This window comes from Thunnus albacares, chromosome 10 (genome assembly GCF_914725855.1).
Source record: "Thunnus albacares chromosome 10, fThuAlb1.1, whole genome shotgun sequence".
NCBI lineage: Eukaryota > Metazoa > Chordata > Actinopteri > Scombriformes > Scombridae > Thunnus > Thunnus albacares.
Genome location: NC_058115.1, coordinates 9,822,442 through 9,836,057, shown reverse-complemented (window position 1 = coordinate 9,836,057; position 13,616 = coordinate 9,822,442). Strand labels below are relative to the sequence as shown.

Sequence of the window (13,616 nt, the reverse complement as noted above, 5' to 3'; positions counted from 1 at the left end):
AAGAACGCCACAGAAATGGAAGGCCTTACACAACCTATGCACTTAAAAACTAAGCAGCGCTCTGAGAGCACAAGCAGAACATCTGAACAATGAATGCAGTGAGTGCATTGAAATTATAAAAACACACAGTGAGCGAGAGGAAACAAAACCCTGTGATATCATAATACATTGTTTTAGAGATCACTACTGACAGAGGAAACATCGCCATTCAAACTTAGGCCTGCTCCAGCACTGGGACACACACTCACACACATGCGGACATAGATGAATGGGGGAACGCAAATGCACGGGAAAGTGCACACACACACGCACACACACAAAATAACAACACGCTCACATGCACGCGCAGGAAAAGCAGGGGTGCCATCTATCAGGCTGCAGACGGGGAGCCTTGGAGGGGGAAATCTGTCCTGTGATGGCTGTAAATGAGGGCTGTGGCGGCGCTGTCACATTGCGTTAGGCTGGGACGCTGGGGCTATGAGGGGCGGAGGGCATGGACACTGTGTACAGATATAATGAACTAGGAGATGGCTGGAGCATGGGCAGACACTGGGATTCAGTCACAGCTAGTGGTGCTTTGCTGCTAGTGCAAAAAAAAAAAGGGGGGGGAGAGGAATGAGGGAGAGAAGCAAGGAGAGGAGAGGAAGTAAATTGAGTGCAAAGAAGAAAAGAGTGAGGAAGAGGCGAAGGCAATGATCAAGACTGAAAAACAGAAGGAGAGACAGAGAGGACTGGGAATGCATAAGCAGCCTGCGGAAAAACACAGAGCTAATCGCTGTTGGATTGGTGAGGCAATACCGGTGTTATACCAGAAGAATATTTACTCTAATTAGAGCTGTGTCTCCAGGTATAAAGGCTGCCGGCACTTTCTTGAGAATAATTAGGAGCACAGAGCATGCATTGTCCAGGAGAGCAGTGCAGAGCTCCCTTTGTACATCATTAACAGTTCACTGACAACAAAAGCGGAGTTAATAGAATGTAATGTGGTCTCCTCACCCATCCGTTTGTTCAAATGGTCATTAGGGTAATGTAGAATAATTCCTTCCTTCTGTGCTTCAACCCAAAACTCAATGACTCCTCCTACCTCCCATGTGCCCCTCTGCACATTTTTTTTTCTACCCTAAAGTCCTGCCTCCATTTTTCCTCTCTTTCCCCTTGACAGAGAATTTTTCTCTAGCCTCTGTCCTCCACATCAAGATGATAAACATGATTTCATGGCGCGATACAATCATCAGTCTTCATAAAACACACCAAATCCTCTATAAAAGAATTAATTCTCCTTTGGAGAGACAGAGCCAAACGTATAGATTTACAATTCCACACTCGAGTTCCCCACCATGTTTTAATGCATCATAAACACTTGGTGTTTTTTGGTCTCTGTTCCAATAAAAACAGAGAGCGCGGGGGTGTAATATCTGGAGCTGGGGGAAATTAAAGCTGAAGTTCCTCTCCTCCTCAGTGCACTCCCAGCACACACACACACACACACTTGCACACACACACACAGTTAATCAGCAGCCCAGAGAGAAATCTAAGACCACATCTACACCCAGTGGAAGGAACCTGATACAACCACATCTCCCCCCCCTCCCCCCCTCCCACAGTCCCTCTTTCTCTTAATCATCAACACACACATGCTGATAAATTAGATGCAAAGGTTTAGACAACGTATGATTAACTAAAGTTAATGAAGACCGAAAGTGATCTCAAACAAGGTAACCATAGGAGGGAAGTCTTTGAGAAAACATGAAGACTGCATTAAAAAACCAGTACATATTCTTTTTTTTTTCCATTTCTGCTTCTGCTGCTATTTCCAAAAGTCCTTTCAGTGTGCGGTGACAAACATAACCCTTCTGACTGGTGGAAAAATAAATCATACTTTCAAGTGAAGACAAATGCCTTATCCGTTGGGAGTTGCCTGAGGCTATAGTCATAATGGCCTCCCTCTCTCTTTCTTTCTGCTTCCCTCCCTTTCTCTCTCTCTCTTCCTCTTTTTCTCTAAATTCAGGGAGTTTCCCGGGCTAGTTTTAAATGTCCACCCAAACCATCCTGACGCACACACAGCTAGTTTAGTACAACTCCCCAGCACAGCAGATATTCCTGTTTAAGACTATGATAAACTCAAACATTCCCAAGTCCCTGAGGCAAAACTGCTGTTCAGCCATAATTCTGAGTAAACAAGAGAAAACACATCAGTCACATCTTTATGTATCAAAACCCAATTACGCTCAACACACGGTACAAGGTCGTTATTCATGTCTGATCTCGTGGCGCAGCCATAAAAATCATGGCTTTCCTAACGCTGTCTGTTTGGCCCGGCACAGGCTTGGCTCGGCGCGGGGCCGGCCAGCTGCAGAAGTCTGTCTCCTCTCCTCTCTCCCTCCTCTACTCTCAGTGCTATCAGGTTGCCACTCCTCCTCCTCCAGCCCATTACACAGGCCTCTTTATGCTGCGCTAAAAGCTGCTCATGTTCAAACACTCCTGGGAAAAGCTCCTTAAAACACGTCAGGATGAGAGGCCCTGTCTGGTAAAATATTAATAGGAAGTTAATTGGTTGTTAATGGACTGGTACTTGGGTAGGAATCGCCCTCCATTAGATAGGCCACCGAAACAACCCATTCAGGGGTGTCATCTTACCACCTTTACAATCTAATTTTTTTTTCCGGTCACTGTAAGTGTAACCTGGTGTTAAAGACATTATTACTTAAGTTTTATGTAAGGTCCTGCAAGAAGTATTGTACTCTGTGCCAAAGACATTTCCTCGTGAGCACAGTATTGTGGGTGTTCAGTTACTTAAGCATTATCATTTCTCTTTTATCACATCTATTTCATGTTCAAGTTGCACAATGTTTTCTTTTGTCATCCTCTCACGTTTAAAGTGAATTATAAAGTCGAAACTTTTTCCTTCTGCTAATCTCTGCTCAATCTACACATAAGGAAATAGTTTAAACGTTTGTTGTTTGCGGCCAACATGTTTGTGCTTTCTGTGGTTGTCATTACCCGACAGGAAAAATCCCTCTTCTGCTAGAGTAGGCATGTAATATTGATGCACGGCAGACTCGGAGAAACACAGAAATCAAATGGAATCTAAACTAAGTTCAAATGTCGACATCAACACATACATTTTTGATCATTGCAAACCTACAAGACGCCATTCCTTTTAAGGGAAGCCACAGGGGCATGTGCAGCGGGGAATATATTTAGAAATAAGTGATATTTCAGCATGTCTTTCAATCCCAACTTCGTTCAGCTCCAATTCATTTATGAGAGGGACAAATACTTGTTGAAAGAGGTTGTTCAGGAAATGGGACTTAAAGAGAGGTTACCCAGACAGACTGCTTTTTACAGTATGGCCTTTTAAATGCACCATGTAACTAAAATAAACCAACTCTCGAAGTTGTGTAATTCTCTCTATAGCACAACAGACATTTGTAAGTATTGCAAAAAATACATATTCACTCATATCTAAACTCTTGTGGGTAAAATAAAAACCTGATGTAGTTTACATTATTACTCTTACTTCCAAATCATATCAAATTCAACCCTAAATTATGCTTTTGATTCATTCAAATGTACTTTTTATTTACTTGAACCCTAATACTGACCGCCCCTCTCATGAACCTGACTATTTAACGGCAACCCCGTTCAAACATTGAGTGAATCCGTGTCCAATTACATTACGAAGCAAATGTCAATGGATCCAACAGATGTCATACTACACTGTTGCTGAGCTTCATTTATCTGATGCAGGTTCAGCAGCAGCCACTAGATGGTATTAAAACAAAGGCAGCAGTTTTAAATGTCAGCTCAGTAGACATTGCTGTTTCTTACAGGATAAATAGATGAAATAAATCAGTCAGGTCTCATCCTACGACCAGCTCTGCTATGTTCTGGTTTCCTGCTGTGACCTATTACCTGGTTGGGTGGAGACTGGGATAATCCTGAGGGGTAAGTAATGCAGTGGCAGAAAAAGACTTGTCTGTCTGAGGCTTTTCAAAGCCTGTCTATCCACTTGACTACAACACAGACTGAAATGAATCTATCAGACAGAGGAAAAACAGGAACATGACTGTATCACCATTAGCATTCACTCAAAAGGGACCACACCTTGTGCTATAATGTATCAGTGTGCTTTTCTTTCACTCTGCCCTTGTTATTAACAAACAAACACACTCATGCTTCAGTTTTATTACACATTAAGTTGTAAATGTTGCCACAAATGAGCAAATTCTTGGCCTGACCTTTAAAGATTCAGCAAAAATCTTTCAGAAGCTACAATGACTACATGATGATTCACTACAAAGCACTTGCTAAGAACATTTTAAGAAAGTACAACAGTAGAAAAGTTACAACAGTGTGAAATGTCCACTCTGGAAAAAATTGTTCTTCAATAATGTATGACATTCAAAAACAAGCAAACAAAAAAAAACCCACTCATAGTGCAAATCAATTAAGTCAGTGGGGTCTTCTGTGCGTTCTATGCTGTTATTTTCTTGTGATTGCATTGTTGTAGTGTGACCAGTAACATCACAATATGCATAAATATACATGTGAAATTTGCATGAATGCAGCTGAAGGTTAAAAGCGTGTTTAATTAATCGACCTTTGACAATTAGTCGGCCATTTATCTCTATGGATGAGAACAGTTTTCTGAAAATGTTTATATATGCCTTCAGGCGAGACGGCGTCACTTCTTAGCATGCATGCCACAACAGCTTATTAACTGTCAATCAACAACTTTGTTCATCTCAGGTGCACACAATAACATTCATTGTAAAAAGAGCTAATCCAAAAGTCATACTACTGCACATAGACAAGCTATGGTGATGTGAACTCTGCAAAAAAAAAAAAATTTGCTACTGTCTTACCTCTTGAAATGAAATATTGAGTCTACATGCCAGGTGGTTGGACATTCATGAGGTCATGGGGAGGAATGCATGCTAAAAAGTGTTTTAATCATTTGATCATGTGTGTGATACAGAGAGCAGGCAGTAAGAAGAACAGACTAATAAGATTACAATAGACTGGAACAGTGTGTTATATTCCCTTTAGTTAGTATCCTTTCATAGCCTCAGTGTGCCCCACTGTCACCTGCAGCTAAAGATAGGCTTATACTTCTTTCACCTTCCACCTCGAAGGACAGGGTGCCGGAGCCCGAGTCACATACTGGATAATCACAGAAGCTCCTCTCTAGACTGTATCATGGAAAAGGATGGGCTTGACCATGCCTGAGAGGATCTTGGGCACGTGAACGCTTACAATCTCCGAGATCATCTCTGGAAAGTTTACACGCGTCTGCAGGGACTGCGCTTCGATGAACAGATCGTAGGTGAACTGGTGTAACTTCCTCACAATCTGTGATAAAGAGAAAAAGAAAGGAGAGGCGGAGATCATGCAGAGATTATTAATGACAAAGATGATTCACTTACCTTCGTGCGGCAATGAAAGAGAACAAAGCCTGAGTATAAAATAGAAAATAACAAATGATACCGAAACCTGTCTTTTGACACAAGCTTTAAGAGGTGATTTTAAAAAAGATGACACTCATTGTGATGGTTTAAGCTCCACAGGCAGGGTAAATCCAAACGGCCCTGAACTGCAAAGTCTTGATCAACTATGTTCTTCTGCCTAAAGGGCCCTGCCAGACAATCTCTGGCTGCCCTCCGGCTCATAAGGCATTAAAAGATCTAAGATGTGAGTGGGACACAGACAAAGCTGAGCCTTTAAGGGTAAATCAACAGTGGAAGACACAAGTCTGAAATTGATGCTGCTCTGCTCTCTGTGGGAGGAAACTTTCCAGCATGTTAATCTTATGGCCCCAATCAGTGACGTGACACTAGGAGTTTTCACTTTGACATCTAAATGCTCTTACCAATTGTTAAGAAGAGTTACCGAGGAACTGTTGATATTTACCCTCTAGTGGTTGCAGCCTAACCAAGAATATTCATGCATATATCCATTAGTCAATCTTTTTATTTTTTTTATTACTTTTTTTCAAAGGTTTTAAAATCAGCATTAGTATAGTTTTGGTTTTAACAAATATATAGCTACATAAATCACTGGAAAAAGTTTTATGTATTTGTTTTAACTGTGCAGATATAATCAGCTACGATGGATGAATCTTTTCCTGAAAACAGAAAGCTCACAGGATAGTCAAATATGTTTATATGCTGTGTCAATAAAAAAGAAGCATGCTCCCTTTCAGGTTTTATAGACTATATTTATCTTGACTACATGTTGGCCAGAAGCAGGAGGCTACAAAATGAAGAGCAAGTTATAAAAATGGATGACATTGTGAAACATAATTGTGTCACACTATCCTCCAGTGGATATTAAATAGTCTCTAGTATCCAGAAATAGTCAACTATCCACAGCTAATCGTTCTAACAATAAAAAAAAAAGTGTTTAATGTGTAAATAATTTCAAGAAGACCCAATTTTATAGTTTGAATATTCAGAGACAGAACATAGTCAACCTATAATTTTATTCTATTGCTGTAATTTGCTTTGGATCCCATCTGGAGAAATAAAATCTGGTTAAAGCTCCTTTTCTTCCCTTTTCAAAGTAACCAGGAAGGACAGAGAACACACAAACATACTGAACAGCTTAAATACACTTAGTAAAACTTTTGCAGGTTTTGACTGTAAAATTTATAACCACACAGAAATACTATACACAGAAACAGCAGCTATAAAAAAATGAAAAAGTGTCAAGACTACAGAGGCTATAACTTTCCTTGCCAGCATGATGTTGCATATCAGTGTGTCAACATCTGCAGATCGATACTGCAGCTGCCGTTGCGTGTCTCAGACTCAAACTGCTGTTTGCACTCTGTACTGAATGTAGTACTTTGAATAACTGAGAATGTGTGTCCTTGTTTATTATAATTCCTCCGTTCCAGCTATTTTTGATGTAGCAACGTCTCTGCCACCAGAGGGTGGCTCTATTTCCTTCCCTCGCGATAGGCAACCAGTATAGGGGAGTTAAAACAGGAGTCATATGAACCTTTGGTATGTGTTGAACTTTGGTTGATGGCAGGAGATTTCGAACTGGAGCTGTGCCCTGGGTTGTTAGGGCTGAGAAAAATGTGGGGGGATTATGGTTGTAAAGGATGGAAATATAATACATTAATATGACAAATTGAGTCTGTATGTAACTGAAGGACAGTAAACCGCTGCTTAAAATTTAAATGTATTGACTGATAGACTCCATTGAGGCCATGGAATGATCAAAAATCTTTGATGTAGCCTAGTTAGTTAGTGATAGTTACTTAATGATAACTCAACACTGCCAAGTACAGTGTTTATGTGTACTTTGATCTACACTATTTCCCGCTCAAGCACGTCTGTGACACTAACTAAAATGACATCTATGCACTAGTTCAGAGTCACAGTATGGTGTGTTTTCATATGTGAAGTGGAGTTGTGTGTAATACCGATTGGAGGTAGTCCAGCAGCTGTGTGAGCTGAAACAGTCTCTGTGTACGGGTGGTCTCTCCGCAGTGGCTGGCCAAGCGGTCCAGCTCCTTGATGTAGGAGGTCCGCAGTTCATCAAAACAACGCTGGCTCTTCAGGCCCTCCATTGGCACTGTGACCACAAAGCCAGAACACAACAATAACTCTCACAGACTCTATCCATTCCATCAATTTTCTGAAGCATGGTCGTACTCTGCTGTAGTCATATTTCAATCGCTGAGTTGACATTTTCAACATACTACTTGAGACATGGTCCCAGGGAACTCACTGATGCTGAAGAGGACCAGGGCCTTCATGCATAGGAACTCCTCTTGGGTGACCTTCAGCATGCAGAACTGCTGGGACAGCAGCTTCATCCGCACACAGTGTTCATACATACTGGAGACTTGCATCCGCTGGCTATGAGTAAGGGACAAAAAGAGCATGAGAGGAGGAGAAGGAGCACAAGGTGTGACAAAAGGAGAAGTGAAGAGCGAAGAGAGGGTCAGACAGAGAGAAATATAGAAGGAGGAAGACAATTAATAGCAGCGAAAACGAGAGCGAAGGAAAAAGAGGAAAAAGCAGCAGAGGTGAGAAAAATGAGTGAGATGGATAATGGAAAAAGAACGACAGAGAGGCAGAGAAAAATGAGGGTCAGCAACAAGGGCAGGCGTATCCATTACCATGCAGGTCAGAGGCAGCCCAATAGAGTGACAGAGGTCTAATGTAGACACAATGAGTGTTTTGCTAATGTTGCACGAAACACCAGCCAAGTGAAAGCTGCTCTAAGGACCCGTGGTTGAGCTTTAGCATTCTGAGCAGCATCCTCCTTCAACACGGAAGACAATCTATGGATAAGAGTCGCTGATTTATGTACATCATGTACAGTCACTCGCTTCACAAACTCTGTGTTAAGTTTTTAAAAGTACAGAAAAAAGACAGAAGACAGGAGTTGGAGTGTCAGAAACATTTTGATAGAGGTTGGAGGAGGTTGCGGTGCGCATCAAAACTCGACGAAGTGGAAAAAAAGGAAACGACTCCATGCTGTCGCTGTTCTCGGGGACTGATGATGGTTTTCGTAAAGATGAAACAGAATAAATCATCTGAGGTGATCCCTCTGCGGCCACGTATATATATGAGATGCAAAGGAAGTGGTAAGAACAGAACAGACTTGTTTACTGTCTCGCCTTAAAAAAGACGACGTTCATTGTGTGTTTTTTGTCTTCCTCTGAAGCTCGTATTCCACTGTGCTTTTCTTTCCGATCGTGATGACAGGTGAATTCTCATGATATTCCAACAAATCCACTGTCACAATGATTATTACAGCTGTTTAGGGCCGAAGAAACTTTCTTTGTTTGATGAAGAGACTGCACCAGGTTTAACAAACTTTCAAACACTTCGGTCTAAGTGTTAACTCTCTACAGAACTATTCTGGGTGAAGTGAATGGTTTTTCATGACTTACTCATTGAAGACCAGGTCTGGAGCAAAGTAGAGCATGGAGCTGTTAGTAAGGGTGTAGGATCTCCAGCCCAAAGCGAACACCATCACCCCCATCCATGACAACTGAATCACTGTCATCTGATCATCCACATGCAGGTCACGGAAACCTGTTAACAACACTTATTTTCATCAAACCTCTGCTTGTGTAAAATGATGATTAAAACACTTATTCAACAGTCAATAAAAAAAAGTGAAAACTTCATTGTAATAACAGCGAAAAAGCACAGTATGGATACAATGCTGGCCATTTTCAGCCTGCCATTCTAGGCTTAAATTAGAACATATCCCCCTCTAGTGGTTAATATTTGAACAGGCTGGTTAACACTACATAGGGTTGGTTTAACTGGCTTAAAACTCCAGCAGGGAGTGTTATCTGGTGAGCAGCATCTTGATTGCCTGAGTTGAGGCCTTGCCCAATGCTGGTAGATATTTGATACTTCCTGATAGTCTTAAAGCCTATCTAAATTACAGCGAACTCACACAAGTTACACAAGTGATGCTGTGTGATCTGCCTTCCACAATCTCATCCACTCTCTTGCTCAATAATGTTGACAAATCTGACCTTGCAGTGTTTAACTTGGCATGATTTTGTTGAATAGGAAATGGTTTGTCTAGCATTTCACTGAACCTTAAAACAAAGCAACATTAGCAATTTAGTGCACTTAGCATTGGCACAAACACCTAGCATAGAATAGTTTATTGATGTTTTACACAGTTTACCTGGGATTGCCTTGGCCCAGCGCACTACGGTCACCAGCTGTCTTTCCCCCAGCTCATTGAGGCTGGTTAGTAAAGAGTCAGAGCTGTCAGGCTGGGCAGGGTCATGTCCAGCATTGACCAAAGCTGGCTCAATGGTCTGCAGTACACTGAGCAGGGATAGGCAGGAGCGCACGGTAGGGGGAATGCCCAGAGCCAAGGCCTGGGACGCTGCTAAGAATATTTGAAAATTATAAACAGACCAACGATCCCAGGAGAATAGAACAAAACAATGAAAAAAAGGAAATATTTAATCACAAAGCATGCTCAATATTGAGTTATCATAATAAAACTTGAGTTCATGTCACACAAATCCTCACCGCCTTGAGTCCTGGCAACTGCACTTCCAGGCTCCAAGATTACATCTTTCTTCCCTGGCCTCTCTCCTCTTTCTCCAGGACCCCAGGGAGCTGAAGGTTGTTCCTCCTCTACGTTCCTTGTCTGTCCTGCTCCCTTCAGCCTGCGACCTAGAATCCACCACAGATAAGTAGAAGGAAAAAGGATTAAAAAAAAGGAGACAAGATAGTTCCATTTCAAGTTCTTTTGTCTGATTTATAACACAAAACATGGCTGGAAAAATCAAGAAAAGAACTGAGATGGAAGACTGTAAATGGGGCTGTATTTAAATGGCTATCAGCTATGGAGCTGTTCCTCACCATAAACACATTGGAAAGTTCTTGATCATTGACCACTGGGTGAACACAAATGCAGTTTTGGCCTTTTCTGAAATGCATTTGTTACACTGTATTTCAACTGAAACATTTAATTTGATCCAATGCATTTCAGGTATCTGACCAGCGTTATTATGGATCCCACTGCTTTTCTTGGCAAAACACACCTCTGATTGGCTAGTACTTGTTGTTTTTATTGGTTAGGTTGGTTAGGTTAAGGTATGAGGAGTGAGATTGATTAGGGTTAGGGTAAGAACACCAGAGTAAGCCAATCAGAGGCAGAGTAAGCCGTGTCTTGCCAAGAAAAACAGTGGGATCCATAATAACACATCTGACCATCCCATCCCAATTTTCCAAATGCACACCACATATACTTCTCCTTTCTCTGTCTCTTATTCTGCTCATATCTCCAGTTCCTCACCTTTAAGGCTCATTCCTGACATGAAGCACCTCTTTAAGCGACACGAGGCGCAGTTTTTCCGCCTCAGCTTGTCGATGGTGCAGTCATTCCGGCTGGCGCACAGGTGGTTCTGCTTACCTGGTGGTACACAAAAGTTCTGTGGGATGAAGGTGCTAGTTCAACAATGCCTAGTGTTCCACTCATAGCAACGATATGTGGGTGTTTACTGACAACAAATAGCTCACCCTCATAATCTCAGGTCACTGTGCCCTGCCTGCATGAGTGAGTGAGTGGGTGTAATAAATTAAATCAGCAGACAAGTAATTGTATGTGTGTTTGTGTGTGTCACACCCACCTGCAGCAGCCCTTTTGAAGAATACTTTGCAGCTCCCACAGGTCAATGCTCCATAGTGACAACCTGAAGCATCGTCTCCACACACCTGACACACTCTCCTGTCTGACAGGTACACACTCGGAAACAAATCCTCATGCCTGGACACACACGCACGCACACACACACACACACACACACACACACACACACACACACAAACACACAAACAAATGAATATGAGAGTGCTGCTTTTAAAGGATTTAATAAATACTGGGTATCCATCTGGTTGCAGAGGGCACAGTTCACAAACATTTTCATCTTAGGCAGCTACAATACACCTAAAAACTTAAGCGCATTAACATCAGATTTAGGTCACAAGGTGTGACCTCAAAGAGAGTTAGCCTCTCTGTTATGACATTTAGGGAACTAATTACCTTTCCAATCCAATTATAAGGGGAGATTACCCCGTCTCATGATTGGCTATCGTGTCATCTCATTGACAGGCAGGCAAAACAGTGATTAAAAACTGTAGCCTTTTAAGTCTTTAACTTTGGAATCAAAAAGTGGAGCATTTTCTTCCACTCTGAGCGCAGGATCAGCAACAGGTGCTGTATCTCTTGTTTATAGTCACACTGCTATATACACTAGTATGTTTGCTTGGTTAGCAGCACAAATAAGGGCAGCTCTGGAAAGTGAGGGAAAGGTTGAACATTGATTCAGTCTAGCTGCATGTGCTGAAATACAACTTGGCCAAGGCCAAGAAGAGCACATGATGTCTTTAGGGCACAAATGATTTAATACTGACACGCACGTTGCCTCTGAACACAGTATGATTCTACAACATGTAAGTGCAAGTTGTGGAAAATAACAATATATAATAATCATGTTAATTGATTTATTTGTGCTGCCATATGGAATACGATGCTCTCCAGAAATATCAAGTAATTAAGTGTAAGACTTATAGTGCGCCTCGGATTCATGACACTCCCCTTGAAAGAAAAGGAACAAATCCAACAATGGCACACTCATTAAGACCAACTGTAAAGCGCGGCAGATAAAAGCGTAGTCACTAGACACGCCGTTCACGCCAAATTTGTCCTTTTGTTTCTGACAACAGATTGTAAGACTGCATGAGCGATAGGAAAGAATGACATGACGCCTAAGAAAAGGAAAAGCAAGTCAAAACATATTATTGTTATAATGTTATTTACCTGAAACTCCGATTCGTGCAGTCAATCCACGCTGAAGGTTCGGACTTGATAGTGGAGCAAGTGGCCTGCCCGTGAGAAATTGCACTTTGGTAACTTTCCACTTGGCCATACCCTTGTGCCATTGCTGTCCTCATGCCACCTTTACCACCTTGATCGCCCTTGCTGTACCAGACACAGTGGCAGTCCTGCCTGGATCCAAGAGAGGCTTGACCGCAATTACCATATTTACACAAATTATGTGCACCTGATCCGTCTCTCGCTGGTTCGGATCGCCCGCTCAATGCGCGCTCGTTTGCGCACCACACACCCAGGCTATCTCTGTATAGGTTTGGATTTACAGAGTAAGCAGAATTTGGTTTCAAAGATAAAAGCTCGTCCACTTGAGAGGGCGCGGACAGCTCAGCCGAAGGATTCATAAATAAGTTTGATTCCTTGCAGACATACCTGGATATCACCGGGTCGCGCGTTATACTTTGCGCGCTGTCCATTTCGCCCGATCTGAGCAGATCCATACAGCTCACCTGCTGTATGTCGTGATAGCATACTTCTCCAAAGTCGTCTTCTCCTAAGTTTCTGCCTTGTGAGTTCATATTTACAGCCGCCCCTAACTCCAGTACTCCTTGGGAACTATTCCCACATGTTTGATCGCAGTCTGCCAAGGCGCTGCTGGAGCACTGGTTCATGCTGTTGAGAGGAGAAGACACCGAATCCAAACCCAAAGATACTGACACTGCCTCACTGAGCTCAGCAGTTGTAGAGCAAGCACAGGTGTCCGCAGTATCCAACCGACCGTGCTCATTTATTATTGAAGAGTTTGACGTGTCTTCTAAGCTGGAGAGAAAGGCCATCTTCAGTGCGCGTCTTTATAGGTTGAGCTGTACTCTTGTTGCACGGGCAACACATAAAACAACACTTTCCATGCGGAAAACCGCCTACCCAATGAGACTCTGGTCATATCTCTCAGTGGAGAGGAAATTTAGATCAGCCGTCGACGTAGGTCGTTACAAGGAAGGGACGTCCCGTTAGGAAAGGGCTGTCGAACTTTTTTATTATTATTATTATTAATGAGTAACCGTTTATTCGGGCTATCTACGACTTAAACTCACTTTATAAGTAACGGTTACAAAGCGCGTAGGATGATTTTGCACTTTGATGTGTGCACATATTAATATTAACCATAAATGTAACTTATTACCTCTATTCAATGTCAGCGCAGTGCTTCTGGTTAGGACTAACCCTTGGTCTCGCGAGAAAAGCCAGGATTATATATTGAATTCATTCTTAATCGC

General features: G+C 42.1%; 1 protein-coding gene across 2 annotated transcripts; it reads right to left on the bottom strand.

Annotated features, from left to right (window-relative positions):
* Positions 1–4,173: 4,173 nt before the first annotated feature.
* On the bottom strand, positions 4,174–13,548 carry LOC122990420 (progesterone receptor-like). Of its 2 annotated transcripts, none has more exons than XM_044363780.1 (9): positions 12,328–13,548; positions 11,138–11,274; positions 10,804–10,920; positions 10,032–10,178; positions 9,676–9,885; positions 8,918–9,062; positions 7,744–7,874; positions 7,436–7,587; positions 4,174–5,355 (listed from the first exon to the last, which is right to left on the bottom strand). In XM_044363780.1, exons 1-9 carry the CDS (start codon positions 13,173–13,175, stop codon positions 5,191–5,193), a joined length of 2,052 nt encoding a protein of 683 aa, XP_044219715.1. In that variant the 5' UTR covers positions 13,176–13,548; the 3' UTR covers positions 4,174–5,190. The 2 variants fall into 2 exon arrangements, with proteins under 2 accessions (XP_044219715.1, XP_044219716.1); XM_044363781.1 differs by having other exon boundaries at positions 9,676–9,882; positions 12,328–13,547.
* Between the last annotated feature and the right edge of the window lie 68 nt (positions 13,549–13,616).

Excerpts from the sequence above, each read along its gene's own strand:
- LOC122990420 (XM_044363780.1), bottom strand. The coding sequence starts at position 13,175 with ATGGCCTTTCTCTCCAGCTTAGAAGACACGTCAAACTCTTCAATAATA. Across the intron at positions 10,921-11,137 it reads CTTCAAAAGGGCTGCTGCAG|GTAAGCAGAACCACCTGTGC; the intron begins GTGGGTGTGACA and ends GTGTACCACCAG. Across the intron at positions 10,179-10,803 it reads GTCAGGAATGAGCCTTAAAG|GTCGCAGGCTGAAGGGAGCA; the intron begins GTGAGGAACTGG and ends GGTGGATTCTAG.